At 40.5% G+C, this 19,361-nt stretch overlaps 1 protein-coding gene across 2 annotated transcripts in view; it reads right to left on the minus strand.

The window, feature by feature from the left end:
- Positions 1-405: 405 nt before the first annotated feature.
- LOC307226600 (leucyl-cystinyl aminopeptidase-like) overlaps positions 406-19,361 on the minus strand; it is a 42,428-nt gene continuing 23,472 nt past the window's right edge. For both annotated transcript variants that reach the window (XM_079995373.1, XM_079995374.1), the window contains exons 10-18: positions 19,163-19,326; positions 17,132-17,220; positions 13,511-13,694; positions 12,011-12,167; positions 10,796-10,980; positions 8,857-9,018; positions 7,881-8,021; positions 6,389-6,470; positions 406-5,744 (exon numbers count right to left, since the gene is read on the minus strand). In XM_079995373.1, coding sequence (XP_079851499.1) covers positions 5,613-5,744; positions 6,389-6,470; positions 7,881-8,021; positions 8,857-9,018; positions 10,796-10,980; positions 12,011-12,167; positions 13,511-13,694; positions 17,132-17,220; positions 19,163-19,326 — 1,296 coding nt within the window. In that variant the 3' untranslated portion in view covers positions 406-5,612. The remainder of the gene's footprint in view (positions 5,745-6,388; positions 6,471-7,880; positions 8,022-8,856; positions 9,019-10,795; positions 10,981-12,010; positions 12,168-13,510; positions 13,695-17,131; positions 17,221-19,162; positions 19,327-19,361) is intronic.

Raw genomic sequence — 19,361 nt, forward strand, 5'->3', positions numbered from 1 at the left:
CTGTACAGCTGTCCTTAACAGATTCTACAACACCCAGAGCATAGAAAGGCTCAAGATGCCACTCTCCTTGTACCCTTGCCTTATGAGTCTAGAACAAGCCACAGCTCCTGCACCTTGCCACCTGAACAACTGAAATATTTCAGCCCATTAAATATTGTAGAATGCAGAGCATGGGTGAATAGCTTGTGGTACTCCAGACATCGCTTAGATCCAACTCGCATCAGTCCTAGCCAAGTGATGGGTTTGGGAAGACAGAATTTGAGTCCAGTACCTGGGAGGGACACAGGTTAGACCTTCCTGATTTAGAATGTGTCGAACAATGTAGAAAGAAGTCCAAAGTCTCAGCTGAAATCCTGTTAAATACATCTGAGGAATCAAGATAAAGCTAGAAGAAAGTCACATACGTTTGTATTTAAAAGATTTTATTTTCATTTCACCAAAAATAAAATAAAACGCAACAGTGTTTGCAATACACATGCCCTTCAATCAGTGCTCATTATATGCACACCATTTTTATTTGAAATATAAGAAAATAGGCTTTATTTCTCCTTTACAAATTAAGGAAAACAAAAAATTTGCATATAATGCTTATACATGTACATATGCACACCATTTTCAAAAATCCTTCTCCTCAAGGTAATATTGTACAACTTGGGTCTTTTACTCTTTTACTATGCAAGGTTCGAAAAAATTCCTGTTGCAGTTGATATTCCAGAAATACTTTGATGTTACCATTATTAAAGCCAAATTCTTGTTATCAATATAACTACGGATCTGGTGCAAATTTACTCTCAAATCCATTCTCTCTTTTTCTGAAGACTTTGCAAATTAAAAGACTTCAGACTCCATCATTCATTCCAATTTTAAAAAGGTAACTATGTTAGATTTTTACAGTAATTTGCTACATGGTGCCATGACTAACTTAAAAAAGATGCCAGACCATTGCTTTTGATCAAAGAGATGTTGTCATGTGCAAAGATCTGAATTTCTACTTCAAAACAGCAGGTTTAAGTAACACAGCAATTCTGGGAGGTTTAAGTTATTGAAGGCTAAGACCTGAGAACTTAATATGGCAAAAAAATATTTTTTTTAAGGTGGCTAGAACTTTAAACATTTCATTAAACAAAGGATAAAACATTGTAAACATTTAGTAGCATCAGAGCAAAGCAGAGTTTACCCATGCGTTAAAAAAAAAAGTGTGTGCATGGGGGCAAAGGGGGGGTTATTTTATGCATCTAAGCAAAGCCTTTGAAACTGAAATTAAGGAACATGTATCTAAAAATTCACTGGCGTTTCAGTTCATGAAATGCATACAAAGCATACACTTAAATGAGGCAACCTTTTAAATTTCAGAGTGCAATGAAAGATAACATCTTCCAGAAGAGATTTAAGAAAGCCAATCTATCAGGAGGAGGAATGTTCTAATGGAGAACAGGTGAAAGATACACAGCAATATAAATACAAAATCAGCTCAAAGGTCAGCATCCTGCAGCATAGTGCTAGTAAGGAAAAATTAAGGCCACATTCCTTAAGAGTATTATCCTTACAATGCACGCCTGAATTCACATATGGTAAGATGTAATGGAGGAGGCAACTTGTTTTAAGCAACAGGATCCATTACAAACCTGCCATATCCATCCCTACATCCCCACGCCTCACTCACAGCTAGAAAGATACAGATTTTACAGTTAAAATGCAGGTATATGCAGCAGCTTTGTGAAATTATCTTCAGCCAAGCTGGTTCTGCAAATATAAGCAGCTTGATGCTTCTGAGAGACTATGTACCACTGCTTTAGCTAGAGGAGATTTCAGATATCCTATATTCTGTGTATCTCTCTCCTTTCCTGAATTGTATCTAACGATAAAGACACACAGACGGGGTGTTTCAAGGCATTTAAAAACAACTTTATTGACGATTTCTCTATGAACATTTGGTGTGTTTCAAGCTACTGTGACCGCTTCAGGGAATTCTAAAGAACGCAGCACATCTTTCCCCTCCAAAGTTCTCCACCCGTTCAGAAGCTTTAAGTGTGAACGGATATTCGTGCAGCATTTTCCAGAATTACCTGAAGTTTGCACAGGAGCTCAAAACACAAATGTTTTTTAGATATTACGTCAAAACTTGTTTATAAGCACCACACGTTTCCCCTTTGTTTCTGAGGGTACAATTCTGCACGATAAAATCCTAATGTTTGAGCCTGATGACATGTGGAAGCCGCAATCCGAAGGCAGTAGGAGAGATGGGACTTTTTTGTACCATTCGCCTCACCACACACAAAAAGCTGATAAATGGCTGTCACCAGTTGGTTCTAAGTAATTGAGTCTTAAGCTTTTCACACACAACCCCCATCCGGCTTTCATTAAACTCGTGAGGGGCAGAGGAGGACTGTGGTTGGCAGCCCTTTCGCAACGTTGCATGCTCTGCTAACCTCAACCCCCAAAATCTGAAAGAGGAACCTAGGTGAATACAGCTGTATGTTTATAAGACATCACACTAAATGGGTGAACATCACTGGAACAATGGGCATCTGGTTTTCATTTAAAGAAGATGTACAGAAGATAACTCTCCATTTGTGAACATTAGGTGTGTGGTACATACATGGTAGATACATGTTTCTATGTGTGTATTTATATTTAAATAGCTGGATAACATTTACGCAAGGGGGGCAGCAATAAGTCTAACTATGTAACATTGAAGTTGTGCTTAAATTGTGTGAAGACAAAACAGCTGGAGGTGCAACCTATAAATTGGCTAAGCCAGACAATTTGGATGGAAGCCTATTTCGTTACAATCCCCCAAATCCAGGGCTTGGATGCATACATAGCAAAAAAGCATACTTCTGTTTCCAGTCATGTGCACAACACATTTCCTAACACTGAAGAGAACAGGCAATTCACCGCATGGTGTAAAAGCTCTGTGGCTGCACAATGGAGCACCACAGAAATGTGAATTATGTTCCTTGACTCCCAGTCTCAAAAGAACCAGAAAGTACTTCTGAATGCAGTTTTCCTATCACCGAGTATGCATATAATTACACATTTCTATAGCCGTAAAATATTGTGAATGGAGGGTTTTTAAATAAAGAGACATCCTTTTATATATCATTAACATATTCCTTGTGCAATCATTACAATATACTCTAAGGCACATGAATCATTACTATTTGATTTAAAAGCACAACCAAGATCGATACCATTCTTTTCATACAAGATCATCAAAGAAAAGCTTAAAATTAAATTCAGTATTTGATTAACAAGCGGGTGGGGACACACACACAGTTTTCAAATTTCTAAACTATATTTCTACACCGAGGTGATTGCTTTTAGAAAAACAATCTTAAAAAAAATGAATCTCGAACACAATTTGAAGTCAATTACTTTAACGGAACAGAAAATTTACCATAAAGAAGGAATACACCCAAACTAGACATTAGCCCTAGATTTCTCTTAAACACAGTAGAAAACTCTTTAACTCCACATATAATTCAGCTAGTGAAAATATATACTCTATTACTACAGTGCATTTTTCTCCTGAAAGAGACATCACAAAACAGATTAAGATTAGGTTAAAACAAGATACAATACCTGTGAGCTGCCACTTACAGCTTGAATTTACAAAAAAATAAAATAAAATGGGGGGAGGATTCTAATCCCTCCAGTTTGCAGTGAAGTAATTATGGTACCCAGCAGTTGGCATTAAACCTTGATCTCACTAGTATTTTCTGGAAGATTGATGAGTTTTTATAGCTTCTCCTATAGACTGGATCCTAGGTCCAGACAAGTTTGATTAATATTGTTTAAATAGAAAATGTCACACATTCCAAAACCCATTATTTTAAAAATAAATAATTGAAAAATACTCTTAATCCAACAGCTCTTTAATTTAAACAATACAGTCTTAATTCTAGAAGGCAGGTGCACTATATTTTCAAGTACATTTCACATTTCCAGTAGCAAGCGCATCTATATATAAATAGAGGACAGCCTCAAGTGACTCCCTGCCCTTAAACAAAAAGGGAAGCAACAGAATCTTGACCATAAATACTATTATATGGGGGGGAAATGAAAGGGGTGCAGTGGCAGGAGTGACTACAGGCCAGAAAGAGGGGAAAAAGCAAAGCCATTCAAGCACTAACCAACAACCATAGTTCATGACAATAATTATCTCCTCCCAATCAAAGAATGAATGCATGGTAATGTTTTCCACTGAATGAGAAGCTCTGAGGCCATTTTAGAAAGTGAAGCAGAAATTGATGAATTTCTACTTCAGCCTATTAGAGACCCAGAAGTATTAAATCTTTATTACCTTAATGTATACAATTATTTTTCTCCTCTTGTTGCAAATTTCAACCTATCTGAAAAAGCCACCATTTCACTGCATTTATTGTGAAATCAACGCAGAGGGGATATGCACAGAAAGCTCTGCGAAATAAAACTATGGCATGGTAAGTTCTGAATGCTTCTCTTGAACAAATTATCATGACTTTCTTCATAGCAGCCCAAAGCTGTTTCAAAAACTGAGACCGCACAACCTTTGGCCATTTCCCTGGTTTGGCTCATTTGTTTCGAAGTTATATTATCAGCTGTTTCTAAATCATGGGACAACTTACGAGGAAATGAAGTGAGCTTTACTGTATTGGGCTAATATAACATAGAAAAGTGGAGCACTATAGCACTTAAATATTGGAGATTAACAAGGTTCCACAGCATGTATTAATGAGGATCCTCTGGGAGAAGTAAATTAAGTCAAATCAGTATTTAAAAAACATCAAATCAACCAGAACAATCAGAACACTCTGTTCTATAGTGTCAGCCAAACAACAATGGAAACTAATTTTTTTATAAGTACCCTAATGAGATAGGAGTCAAAATCTTTGGGGTTTTACTCTGATCAATTGCACAATGAAAACTCCCTTCACAAAGCTATTTGCAAAAAAAGCTGTTCACTACGTGGCACTGGTAGCACCCAGCCATGTTGCAGACAAAAAATAAGAGATTTCTACCAATAATTATATTATTTCTGATATTTGCATAATGTCTAGAAATTACTTTGATGAAACAAAACTCAGAGCTTCCCAAAATTCAACATTTTCACTTTAGTTGTTCACTTCCATATTGTGTGTCTTAGCAGCAGCTTATAATCGTTTTTTTAAAAAACGTGCTTCAGAGCAGGTACGGTATTTACCATTCAAGAAGCTACAGACATTGAGGAAGTCTGATTAGACAGCACCCTGCAAAGAGAGAAAACAGATCACAGGAGAGTTCTCGTTTAGCTGCTCTTTTTTTGTTGCTGTTGTTCAACTTTCATTCAATATGTAGAAAGTAGAACTGGATTTTCCTATGACGGAAGGAAGGCTCCATGACAAGTTACTGTCTTTGTTTTGCGTGAATGTTTGGTCAATGAACGAACATTCCCTTAGATTAGCATCTCTCTGTTTCATCTACAAGCACTGCAAAGAGTGCCAACTTAAGAGATGTACCCTGAGCTAACTCTAACCCTCGCAGCGCAAAGCAAGTTGCACTGTCCCTTTTCGCACACGCTTCTTTTTGCACAAAAGAGCAAGAACTGCCACATTCTAAGTGGCTAACACGGACTCTGGTGGATACGATCACTATAGTAATTTTTCCAGCGTCTCCAAGTTCTTCTCCATCCACTGGATATTCAGCTGAATCCTCTCAATGGCCTCTCGAACAAAGCGTAGCTGAGCAGTCTCCTCCGACTTGGATTCGAAGAATGTCTTAACCTGCAGAAGCAACGCACGTAACAGGAATATGTAAGGACAATAAAAAAAATTAACTTTACCCTTGTGCTTCCAAGTGGCACAACAGGTGGGTTGGTGGTGAGGAGGAGCCTTCATTTAGGACTTGGACAAACTGCCTCTTCTAGTTTAGTCCTAGTTACACCAATGCATACCAAGTAAATATTAAAAATCCAAACTATTTACTGAAATCCCCCTTTTTTGTAAACATTTGGAATAACTTCCTGATGGACTGAGGGAGAGGCTGTCTCAGAAGGTGGTAGACTCTATTATATTTGATGCTTTTGAGCAGCTGGGATAGCCATCCATCAGGGATGGAGGAACAAATTTCCTGCATTAGCAGGAGGTTGGATTAGATGACTTTTGAGGTCCCTTCCAATCTTACGAGTCTTTTTTTATTTTTATTTTTAAAAAAGCTTAATTAACTCCTTATTTTACTTGTGTGATTAAAGGCAGTTAACTCACCAGCAGTGGTTTCTCGAACTTTAAATGCCATCTTCCACATTGCTGTGTACCAAGAATACACAGCTACTAAAAGCCAGCAGTAACAAAGCAAAATACAATGTTCCAACTTCTATTTTATATATTTTACCCCCTAACACTCTTCGGAATACTTTATTCAAACAAACCTCAAGCAGATGTTCTTGTGTTGAGAACTGACAAGTTGTCGCAATCACAATACTTTGCATGGTGTATGATCCACGGTGAAACCTGAAGTTTAGGAGAATGAATCAAACGTTTATTCAAAGCATATTTAACTCAATTCATGCCTTACCTATTTTGGAAGCTCATGGTGAATTACAGTATTTAACGTTCTTAAAAGTGATCAGCATTTAAAGAAATCTGTTACTCCTGGTCGCTAAACTACTAGACATACAAAATAAGTAATGGTGTGCACTGACTATGCTAGACACCGTTTGGACCTTGATTCAATGCTCCAGAAAACAGTCTGATTTGGCCCAAAGCACTTTGAAGGCTCTCTGATTAATCTAGGGATCCAAATCTGATACCTAATTTGAAAAAAACCACACACCCTCTGCGTTGTCTTCTCCCATTTGAGGGCTTTTTTTAAAGGCTATAACTTTTTCCCTTTTGAAAGAATTAGATGAAATTGGTAGTCACAGTAGGCCCTCCTAAGTAGATGAAGCCTACCTAATTATGGACTCACAGGACACCTTTGGTGTTTTATCTATGCATTATTTTTTTTTACAAAATGAATGGTCTACAACTTTCTTTTTTGGCAGAATGGGGTGAAATCTGCAGGCATGGCAGTCCTATCACTTTGCCAAAGTATAGCTGCAATGGTTTTCATGAAAGGCAGCCTTGCACAGGCTTTTAAACATCCAAATCAACCCGAATTGCCTTTGAGGTCCATGCACCAATTGGGGTGGCTCAGGCAGAATCCTGCTCAGGTGAACCCCAAAACTAAAACTGGTTCAGTATTCAACTAAAATAAGGCTCTGGTCAGATAAGTTCAGTATTTTTCACAATTCCAGAGGACAATGAACAAAGCCAGAGAGCACACACTGAGAACAACTCTTTTTATAGATCAAAAGACAACAGGTTAATTATACCGGGGACACCGAAGGAAATAAACTGGCACAAAGAATGATAAATAGCTACAATTCCGCAACATGAGTGCCTGCACTTTTCAGCATTTCCTCTCCTTCTGATCTACCCTCAGCCATATGTCCATGTGCCTGAAACTTCATGAGTATGATGAAATGGGACTGTAGTTCAGGAATGCTTATGCCACAATAAATTTGTTGAGTTTTTGAGGTGCTTTAAGGTGTTTCAAAAGAAGTAAAAGACTCAAGTAGCAGTGAAATGTGCTTTTGGTGAGTTACCGTGATTTGCATGCAGCTTCAGCAACCCAGCAAGTCTCCACGTAGCACATGCTATAGTGCTGAAATCTTTTATTCAGTAGGTGTTTATTCTAAACAGCAACGACAAGGGCACCCAAGGGACTAGGGCAAGACCTGAGCAGCATGCTTATTTAGTGCCAGTAAAAATCCTGTTTTATATGTACACATCTCTCTCTCTCTCTCTGTGTGTGTGTGTGTGTAGCAGAAGGAAGGATAAAGACAGAATTTTATTACAAGAACTGAAGGAAAGCCTTACTTCCTTATAAGCTGATCCCAGTTCTCCTTAACGAAATCCCATGCTAGTAAGTGTCCAGGCAAATTCTGACTGGCTGTTGTTATAACAGTTGGAAGATCCTGTGATCTGATGATGCTTCCTTCCAGGCTTGTTTGCATTAACCTATGAAGCAAAACAGTCAAGATTATAAGCACATGTGCATTCTTTTTAGAGATCTAGACAATTTATAACAGATACTGTAAGGGGGCAGGGCCAATGAGGGCCATCTCACAACTAAAAATGTCTACGTTTGTATATGCAAATACTACCTGTCCATTCATTCAGCAAATAAATCTGAACCACCCTTTAGCTGGGATGTCGTTTAAAATGTGTATGTTTTTATCAGGCTGCCTACTGCTGGAACTGGTGGAAACTTTTCTATGCTCATTGGACAAAAAGTGAAATACAGAAACTTCGAATAAAAACACCTCAGTAACCTTGCAACTGGAAATTAGAAGCATATGTTTTTTTGAACTGCAAACTGACAAATTTTCTGGAAGGGTCGTGAGTTAGAGTCTCATGTTGGATAAAACGTTCCTGCATCGCAGGGGGTTGGGCTAGATGACCCTGGTGGTCCCTTTCCAACTCTACAATTCTATGAGTCCATTAAACGCTTTATTCTAGAAATTTGTTCCTACAAGTATACCTAAATATTTCAAGGAAGGACAGCACAAGAAAAGGTAACTTGTAGCCTCAAGTTTTGAAGCAATGTATAACACATGTCCATAAAGCAAGGAGAGAAAGCTCACACACCCCACATACAGCTGCTGCCAAGTCAAAACTTGCCCTGACATTAAAGTCAATGAGTGAAATCTCTCTTGTCAGTGCAAAAGGTCAAAGAAGGGAAGGTGTGTTAAATGCTGCACATATTTTTTTAGACTTCCTTTTACAGTGACATATAGAAATTGCTCTTAGGATTTTCTTTATGATTATATGTGTAATATATGCTGCTTCATACCATATCAGTTTTTTAACATCATCTGCACTGGCCAACGCTTCAAGGATTTTGAGCTTTTCTGGTTCAGACACCAAATATGCATACATGCTTAAAAGATAGTTCCAGCCACTTTCAGTTTTTGCTCCGGCTGTGAATATGATCTTCATAACATCTGTTGGCAGGCTACAGAGAGAAAGTGCAAACCTTTATAAGAACAGCCTAAAAAGAGTAAGTCACATCAAAGCATTAGCTAGCATGATATGAACCATGGCTTCTCTCAGTAAGTCCTTAACCAAGAGGCTAATTTGAAGTCGTCCGATGAGTGGAAGGACAGGGATCCTACACTGGCTATATGCCCTGTTCCAAGCACAGAGTAGGATATAGCAGCCAAGGCAGGAGGTTTTCGCCACTGCTTATCAGGGATGTGTGTGTTTGTGCGGCAGAAGTGGTGGGAGACTCCCCATCACCACCCACTCGCTTAAAGGAAAAGCAGAGCTGCTATAAAGAGCACTTTTGCAAAGGACCAGCTCTCTGCAAAGCAGCCATTCCTCACCACTTCTCCTCTAACCATTGCTGCGAGCAGGTGGGCAGTAGTCTCTCCCACATTTCAATGATGAAGAGGAGATGGCTGCTGCAAACAGCGCTTTTCCAAAGGGCTTTAAGACAGCTCCCTTGCTCCTGGCCTGAGCCTCCAGAAGCTCAAATGGGAACGCGGAGGCTGCCCCAAAGCCTTTGCAAGTCTGTGTGATCCGCCCCTTTAATCCTCCAAAAAGCAGGGTTTAAAGAGGAAGTGTGGGGAGATACGCAAAGTCTTTTGCACGTCTTCATATGGTTCCCTGGGAATTTTAAATGTGCAAGTGATCCAAGAGTGGCTGGGGAAACTCAGCCAGATGGGTGGGGTATAAATAATAAAATTATTAGTAGTAGTAAAGGTAAAGGGACCCCTGACCATTAGGTCCAGTCGTGGCTGACTCTGGGGTTGCGGCGCTCATCTCGCTTTACTGGCTGAGGGAGCTGGCGTACAGCTTCCGGGTCATGTGGCCAGCATGACTAAGCCACTTCTGGCAAACCAGGGCAGCGCACGGAAACGGCGTTTACCTTCCCGCCGGAGCGGTACCTATTTATCTACTTGCACTTTGATGTGCTTTCGTACTGCTAGGTTGGCAGGAGCAGGGACTAAGCAACGGGAGCTCATCCCGTCACGGGGATTCGAACCGCCGACCTTCTGATCGGCAAGTCCTAGGCTCTGTGGTTTAACCCACAGCGCCACCCATGTCCCTATTATTATTATTATTATTATTATTATTATTATCCAAATGACATGTGATTGACAGGTGGGAGGTCCCACTTACCTGTCAAATTTGGCCCGTGTGGCTGATCCTGATAAGGATCTGGCCCATGGAGCCACAAAGCTTCTCCACCCGCTGCAAAGAAGCCTATGAAACATCAGGAGTGAGGCAGGTAGAGACATCCATGGGGAGTTGGACTGCATAGCTGATCCCTCCAGAAGCAGGCCTGAATTCGTTGCCCATCAGTGTTGGCTTCAATCTTGATCAGCGGGACTTTGAAAGCACCACGGAGGGCTCTTTGCAAGCCCTGTGTGGTGCTTTCAAGTCCTGACGATCATCACCTGATGCCACTGTGATGTCAGGTGGGTGACATGAAGGCTGCTCCAGCCAATTTTCATATGTTGTCTGTGAGAAGATGAAGAGATGAGAATCTGGCCCACAAGCCAGATCAGGTTCTCTTAACCTGATATAAAGCTGGAGAATGCTTAATCATGAGTAGCTCACCTGAGGGAGCAAAACCACAGCTCTAAGAGATGCTGATCCATATTTCTATTTAAACCCGTCAGGCTGCAAGATGCTTGACTGCATTGAGACTATGTAATAGAAAACTATTTCTGAATGCCATAGAACACAAGAGGCAGCTTGAATCAAAGAGCAAGTCTGTGTTTTACCTTTTTGTGCCATTGGAGTCTTTCCATTCATTAAATAGCTTGGTAGCATCCGTGCTGCAGTCTTCCAAATTATGGGTGCAGGCAAAGGTCAGCAGACTTGACTTCAGCTCTTGTTCTGAAAGGGTCCCATCACTTGTCCATTTCTGTTGATTAATCTTGTCTTTAAATAGTTGTAACATCTTATGCTGGAGAATAAAGAGGAAAAGTTTTCACTATGCAAACTCTGTCACAACAAGCCTGTGCTAGGTTGGAGACTATAAACTGCAAACATCCCCCAAATCACACAGCTCCTTGCAACACTCCTGTATGTAATGCTCCATTCTGGCAGGTCTGCCATTCAGTTCTGAAGAGAATTTCCTCACTGCCTCAGCTGGCACCAAAATGAGCCCAGTGAGTCTTTGAATGACCTGCGGCTCAATAGGCTAGTTCAAATCTATATGAATTATATTAAAAGGCACATAAAACCAGTCACACCATCTTTAACTCACTTTCATAGACTTTTTTTTTTTTAACCCAACCCCACTTTCAATAAAATCTTTTTTATTTGTCTGGTTTCCAGAGTTCATGAGCTGAAACAGTTTGACAGTTCTGCCAGGCACACATTCCACATTATCACTGAATAATAATAATCAGCAGATTCATGTGGAAACAAATTATTTGATTGTTAAGGTGTATGCTTTCTGCATGGTCGAAACGTTACAAAAATGCATGCTGTGGCACCTTAAAGACTAAATGGTTTGTTTGGGATGGACACGAATAGATGCTCTCCTCCTTTGGTATATGACTACAAAGCAAAAAGCAGCTAGTTACAAATTTAAGAGGACCCTAATAATAATAATAATAATAATAATAATAATAATAATAATAATTACTTATATTCCACCCACCGGGCCAGGTCTCCCCAGCCACTCTAAAGGAATGCCAAAAAACCACCTGCTCTTCTATTTTATCTAAGGTATCCATCTCTTTGCAGTTGGGGTTCAGAAGTTACAAATGGCATTTACATCTGAGAATTTACTACTGAGGCATTTACTACTGAGAAAATACAACGTGCTTTTAAATGGAAAGCTCATAAGCAACCCATCCAACATTCTAACACTAACCACAACAAAACAGTATAATTTAGATACTGTACTTCCATGTAGTACAAACTATTCTGCCCTACTATGAACTTCATATCTAGCTTCCACCACCTGCCTGCTTTTAGTAACTTACCAATATTCTCGCTGAAAGGGTCTGCATTCCTCTTTTTTCAACCAGGTTGAAGATATGGTTCATTTGGTCCAATGCTTGTATGATTGGAGAAGTGCTGTTTTCTTTCACTAGGTAGTCAATCAGGTCAAAGGCTTTGGACAAAGACACCTTTCCTAGTCTAAAGGGGGCATCAAAAACAACAACAAGAAGATACTGTCAAGCATTCTGACAAGCCTAAACAAATGTAAAAGACCTTGTTTGTGGTACAGGATATAAATTCTTCAAATATAAAATTGTTTTGCTTTATTTCTTCATATTATTAGATTTATTTATTTATTCTGGAGGCAAAACCTCCATAACAGATGATAAGTTTGATTCATTATAAGATTCTATTGATAAGTCCCCAAAAGTGCTGTTAAGATCTATCAAACAACACTGGACTAAATTCCTGCATCTTTCACTCTTCTTACAAACTCACCATTTCTCGCCCTTAACAGAAGGATCCTAAACTAAAACCTTTGCAATTTCATACTTAAAGAGTTTCATTATGCGCAACAGTGAACATCCAGGATAACAAAAGGTAAAAAATAATTAACACATCCAGATTAGATAAGGTTCTCCTTTATCCCTCTGGCCCAACAGGCCGTCCAGTTTGACCCACAAGGTCATTTCCCCTAACCACACTCACCTGCCCACTCGTAACATCAGCAGATGGGCAGAAGGAAGAGTTAAATCCTGCAATGGCTGTGTGCATTCGTTCCCAGCAAGAACCAGGCACATGCAGCCAAGGCAGGATTTAAAACCTGCATCGCCTACTAAAATGAAGACAAAAACCCTCCCTTTTAGCAGGGTTTTCCATGAAAACCCAGTTACTGGATCAGAAGGGGTTTGCATGGAATTGTGCTGAAACCAAAGGCTCTGAACTAGCCCACCACTGCACAGTGAAGTCCCAACAACCTGGACTCCCAGGTGACTGACCGATGAGCAGCCTTGCCTACCAGCAGTGGGGAGATAAAGATATGTCCCGTGGGCCAGAAAAGCTTCCCCGCCCCTTTCCTAGAAGGTTTGTTCTTAAGACTCTGGATTTGAAGATGGATATATCACAGACAGATATATCACAGTTCGAGGGACGCGGGTGGTGCTGTGGGTTAAACCACAGAGCCTAGGGCTTGCTGATCAGAAGGTTGGCGGTTCAAATCTCTGTGAGGGGGTGAGTTCCCATTGCTCGGTCCCAGCTCCTGCCAACCTAGCAGTTCGAAAGCACGTCAACGTGCAAGTAGATAAATAGGTACCACTCCAGCAAGAAGGTAAACAGCATTTCCATGCACTGCTCTGGTTCGCCAGAAGCTGCTTAGTCATGCTGGCCACATGACCCGGAAGCTGTACGCCGACTTCCTCGGCCAATAAAGCGAGATGAGTGCCGCAACCCCAGAGTCAGCCACGACTGGACCTAATGGTCAGGGGCCCCTTTACCCTTTACCTTTTATATCACAGTTCAATGTAATAACTTTAAAGAATTACCCTGCCAGATTAAAAATGTTGTGGATCAAATTGGCTCTGTCTCTGGAACTCAGAGCAGTGGGCTCCGTCTTCAGCAGGTCAATTAGAGCAGTCCAGTCCTTTTCCGCATACTGTACAATATAGTAACCATTTGAGTCTACATTGAACTTCACCCACTGCGTATCACCTGGAAGTTCAACGGCATCTAGGAAAGGGGGAAAAGGAGGAGAGTAAGAAAGCACTGAACTGATACAGTCTTCAGATCACTTGCAAATTTCTAGTATATCAGGGCACTAACACTTCACTGGCATCATTTAAGCTCTCTGCCTTCCTAAATTTTACTGGCAGCAGTAGGAGCCAGCCAATGATTACAGCTGCAGAGCACCTCTTAGCTACAACTGACTTGCAGCCAATACTATCAGCAATCAATCTGAGACAATGACAGTGTGCACAGCAAGCCTTCATTGGACAAATGTGCCTTTACTGCATGCCACTACACACGGCAACATAGCAAAATACCTATGCAAACTGCCCTGCTACCTGCAATTGTCCCAGCAGCCGTGTAAAAGGGAAGAGAGGAAATAACTAAAGCTCGAGGTCGTGCTGTGAAATGTCATGCATCAAAAGATCTGATGCACATAACCTATTCCCAAAGTTAATACTGTGTTGATAGGCTATTAACAGTAATGCTGGCAGAGACCTCCCATAGGATCACTCCCTCTCAACCTACAGAGGTGACAGGAAGTACTCAGTTTTATTTATCTGCTGAATGGCCACATGGGCCAGAAAAAAAGAATCAACTGCAGAGAACTTAGCACATTTGATAGGCATATTAATGTGTTGAATCCAGTCTTGCATTTCACCTCACACTATATAAAAAAACGGGGAGGAATCCCATCCTTGTATAAAGCTTTCTAAAGTTAATCCCGGTACAAAGATATATTTTGTAAGTCAACTTACCTACCGACAGTACATTTTTGCATGCTTTTTCCAGAAAATGTTGTGGATGGCATTGGTTTAAACCCTTTTTCCTTAAAATAGGTTTACTGCTTTTCATTAGCATATTTAACTTCTCAACTATGCAGCAGCCTGGATTTTGGCAGTGGGATATGTATATATTTTTAACACACGCTGCTTTCATCTTCTCTGGAAACCAGTTTTCAATTATAGAAATGTATCTGTCCAGAAGTGAATTACTTGAGTCTCTGTGGTTGGCACCATTGCCCCATCCTTTTATATTTTAGAGGAGCCAGGTTACAGAAAGCTATCCATTACAAACTTAATTCCAATTTCTACCATGAAGCAGGTCTGCTATATCCAAGAATGTACCTCCAGGCAAACAGAAGGTAGGTTTAGGCTACACATCAAAGAACTGTTCGTCTCAAGGGAGGCACACAAGGAGAACAGCTCACTAATTAGCTGAGAGTCACATAAGTCCTTTTCGGGCTTAACAGCATTTATTCATTTAAATCAAGGTTTCCCAAACTTGGGTCTCCAGCTGTTTTTGGACTACAACTCCCATCATCCTAGCTAATAGGACCAGTGGTCAGGGATGATGGGAACTGCAGTCCAAAAGCAGCTGGAAGACCCCTATTTAGATGAACTAGTTTTGCTTTTCCACATCCTAACCTGGTTAAAGAAAACAACTACTCATGATGGGTAGTTGAGTTCATTTTATGCTCAGACCCATTCTGGACTCTAGGTTTGACTAGACCCTTAATGTCACTAGCAATGCAAAACTTCCTCTCCAAACCTTCCTGAGCTGCCTCATCCACCGAGAAAAGAGAGCAGTCCTAGAGGCCTTCCCAACCCAAACTCTTCTTGACCGCCCCACTCCAAAACAACAAAAACATAAAAGCCTTGCCTGGCAGCAGTACAGAAAGACTTCAGTCTTCATTTGCCCCAGATACTACAGGAACACAGTCCCAGACAATTTGCTTCTAGGGTATCGTAGATTTCCAAGGTTTCCAAAGCCTTGTCAAGAAATATAAGCCTTGAGAAATTACTTTCTATAAATCCTGGTGCTGGGATGCTGCTGAGAATATGCTTTGGTGGCAGGATTTTTGGAAAGTACAATTTACTAAGGACCTAAAAGAAGCTGCAATTTCCAGGCACCTGGCACCTAACAAATGAAGGCCATTTCAGCTACTCCTCGCTGCTGCTACCACGTTAGTGTCTGAGGGAAAGAAGGTTGTACTAATGTTAAGCTGTGTTTGACCTTTGAAGAGATTTGGGATTGGCTCATGATTAATCCAAACTGGGGAAATGTATATTTTCAAGTCTCATGTTCTAAACTTCGGTTGCAATCTTGGTTAAAAAATTATCTTCTATAGACACCAGAAGCTAACACAATTTAAACTATTTGTTTCTTTCAATTATTTATATTCCATTTTCGGGGAACAAATCCTACCCATGCTTTACTATTAAAAAGTAATTTTATCGTGTTATGCTTCAACTTTCTCAAGTTCTCAAAGTCATATACAAGTACCGCCAGTAAATAAATAAATAAATAAATAAATAAATAAATAAATAAAGAGGTGAGACATTTCCTTGCTTTAACGTACGCCAACTCATGAAGAGCCAAATCAGAAGTGAGCACTAGTAAAGTCAGGGAGGGAACACTATTCAAATAAAATGCACCTGAAAATTAGTGATATTGGGGGGGGGGACAAAATGTAAAATGATTACTACCGCTAAAAATCTAGGACAAATTTTTATTGGCCACAATTATTCTGCAAGGGACAGAAATACACACAGGGCCCGATATCAGAACACTCATCCAAAATCTCCGTTATCCGAACACAAAGAATTATACTTAAACCTCACTATACAAACTGCTGATTCAGATATCCAAACAGATAGAGTTTGCACACTTCCTTAATTGTTTGTGTTTTGCTGGTGGCCAGGAGCCATTTTGGGCAGAAACTATGGAGGGAGGGAGAAAGACTGGACAAATCAGGGAGCAGGAGAGAATGGACAAATCTTTATCTGCCTTCTGCTGATTGGCTGCAGCAGTTTCAGGCAGAAAGCATGGAAGTAGAAAGCATGGATTTAAAATGTTCTCTTGGAAAATAATGGAAATTATTTCAGCCCATTGTGCAAATGCTTGCCTAACAATTCTCTGGGGAGCATATGGTGTTCGGAAAGCAGGACTTGCATGCACTCTTGGTTAACAAGGTGTAACCAGTCAGAAGCTACAGAATTTAGTTGCTACAGAGATTGTACTAGTTCAGAGGTTTAAAATCCTAAAATGCTTAGCATTTAAGAAAATAATCATTTTGGTATGCCCCCCTTTCCTAACCATGCCAAAAAAAAGAAGTGTTTTGACTGTAAACGCATTATGTAAATGAAGTAAATGAACTGTATTGCAAACCCAAAATAATGAGGGCATATGCACTTTTCTTCTTTCTTAACTATAAGCTCTGAACATTGATCATTTATTTTACGGAAATTAAACCCTAAAGAGTCCCCTGCCATTGTTCCAACACTAGCCATCAAATATCAACGATGATGCTTCTGAAAGATGCTCATAATTTGGCTCTGGAGACTCTCCAGGGGAAAACTATTCCACATCAAGAACGTATTTGTGCATTGGTTGACTTTACCATCTGGGAGGACAAAAGCCTTCAAAAACATACATACCTGACTTTTGCTGCAATAAATAATTGTGAGAACTGTAGGGTAAGCTGTCATTGCTGGTGGTATAAGAAAGAGGAATGCTCCACAAATAACTGGAAGAGGAGAAAGTGTTTACAAAGTGTTAAAGATTGCATATCCCAAGCATAGGCAAACTCGGCCTTCCAGATGTTTTGGTACTACAACTCCCATGATCCCTAGCTAACAGGACCAGTGGTCAGGGATGATGGGAACTGTAGTTCCAAAACATCTGGAGGGCCAAGTTTGCTTATGCACTGTAGCTTAAAAGAAAAAACAGATATTGATATCTTCCTATGTTTGTGTGCAGAAGCATTGTTTATTAAACTTAACAGAATTAGTTGAGGGTACAGTTATAAAGATCAAGACCAAACCTGTGCCTACAAATCTTGTGCTTTACAGGTTCACTACGCAATTTGCTTTTGTAGAAGCAAATCAGTTTTGTACAAATGCACACACAAAACCATGGATCTACAGGGAGCTCTTATGTTCATGGTATGTAATACACTTATACATTTAAAATCAATCAATCTTCTCCTCCCATTCTGCTTTTCTGCATATATTTGTAAGTAGCAATTGGCCTTAAGTGTCATTCAAATAACACAAGGTTTTTTTTAACGAAGACATTCAATTGCCACAATCAGCAGTGACGTTGTCAGGGAACTGCCATCGGAGAGTCAGGTGGTGGAAGGGCTCAAGGAAGCTGGGAGACCCTCGGATGCTGAGGAAGGAACCAGCAGGGGGAGAGGGAGAGTTCCTGCAGAAACACAGTCGGAGGAATGGCTCCAAGATACTTCCAGTGAGAACAGCGGGGAGGTCTCAGGACCTCCGCTGGGGACGCCTACTCCGCGCAGGAAACTGTCACGCAGAGAATCCAGAAGGAGAGTTTCTGTTAAGGAACTCTTATGTTGGCGTAAATTCCGGAAGCGCCCACTGACGGATTCTGCCAGCGATTGAGGTAGTCATGCACCCATGGCTCCGCGGACTGGGAGAGTTTAGAAACTGATTGCAAAGCCTTGAGGGCTTAAACGCTTACGCACGAGTAGCCCCTTTATCCCATTACAGACGTGTTAAGAAATTTTCCAGCTATGCAATATTTGGGCCATTCTGCATTTCAGGCAAAGAAACATGTGAAAAATCACAGTAGTCACCTCCCCTCTTTTTACCTAATAGCTGGGTTTTAGACTTTTTAAAACGACTCTGCATGTGCAACCTCAGCTGCTCTTCGTGGGATTGGGGCCATCATTCTAAATGCAAGACATTTCCCAGCATAACAAAGGAGGTGGAATTCACGGATTTCTCTGCGGAGAAGTTCAGCAATTCCAACATTCCATTTTACACCAGAAAAAGTATGCAGGGAGGGTGGATACAAGTCATTTGCACTTTTGTGCAACTTGGAATGTACAAAACACCTCCAGTTTAATACTCCACCTTTATTTTATAGCACAAACTTTTATGTCCCGCCCCCCTCCCCCATTTAATCTCCTTGCCTTTCCCGGCAATGCCAACAACCTTGGCTAGTCAAAAAATATACTTCCTTGAAACAGGTTTCTGCCACAAAATGTTGATATAATCCGTGTGTAAAAAGAACAGCAAAGAGTGGAGCTCATGTCCAATAGATTCATCAGCAACCCAGACACTCCTATGTAGACGGTATAAACCCACCTTCATGTCCAAAAGTGTATTCTTCCTTATCAATTTATAGGCCCACCTTCCATCTTTATCTTGTCACTGCCCCTCTAATCCATGTTTCAAAACAGATTTGAGGTGTACTAGAAGGTGAGTGAGCTACTATTCTCCAACCCACCCCTCCAACAAGTTCCCATCATTTCCAACTGTTCTCTCCCAACCTGGGCAGATGTGCTGGACCGTGTACCACTCAGCTTAATATTTACAGCACACCTCAGTGGATTTATTTGCCATCAGCAGTAAGCATTCAGCAGTCTCACTCCATAAGCTAAAACACTGTCTGCAGAGTTAAATCACCCGAATTTAAATATAAGAAAAAAAGAAATAAACCTGGCAGGTACGGTCTGATTTTCCGATTCCACATTGTGCACAAATGGCTCCTGCTGCAGATGGATCAGTTTGCCTTCTCTTTTGACAGTCACCAAAGGAAATCCTTTCTGGAGAGTCCAGGTCTTCATGATTTTTTTGATATCGACACGGGTGTCATTTATCACCTAGGAAAGCACAGGAAAAATCAACTTTTGAGGAA

Source organism: Podarcis cretensis (genome assembly GCF_951804945.1).
Source record: "Podarcis cretensis genome assembly, chromosome: 11".
In the NCBI taxonomy this organism is placed as follows: Eukaryota; Metazoa; Chordata; class Lepidosauria; order Squamata; family Lacertidae; genus Podarcis; species Podarcis cretensis.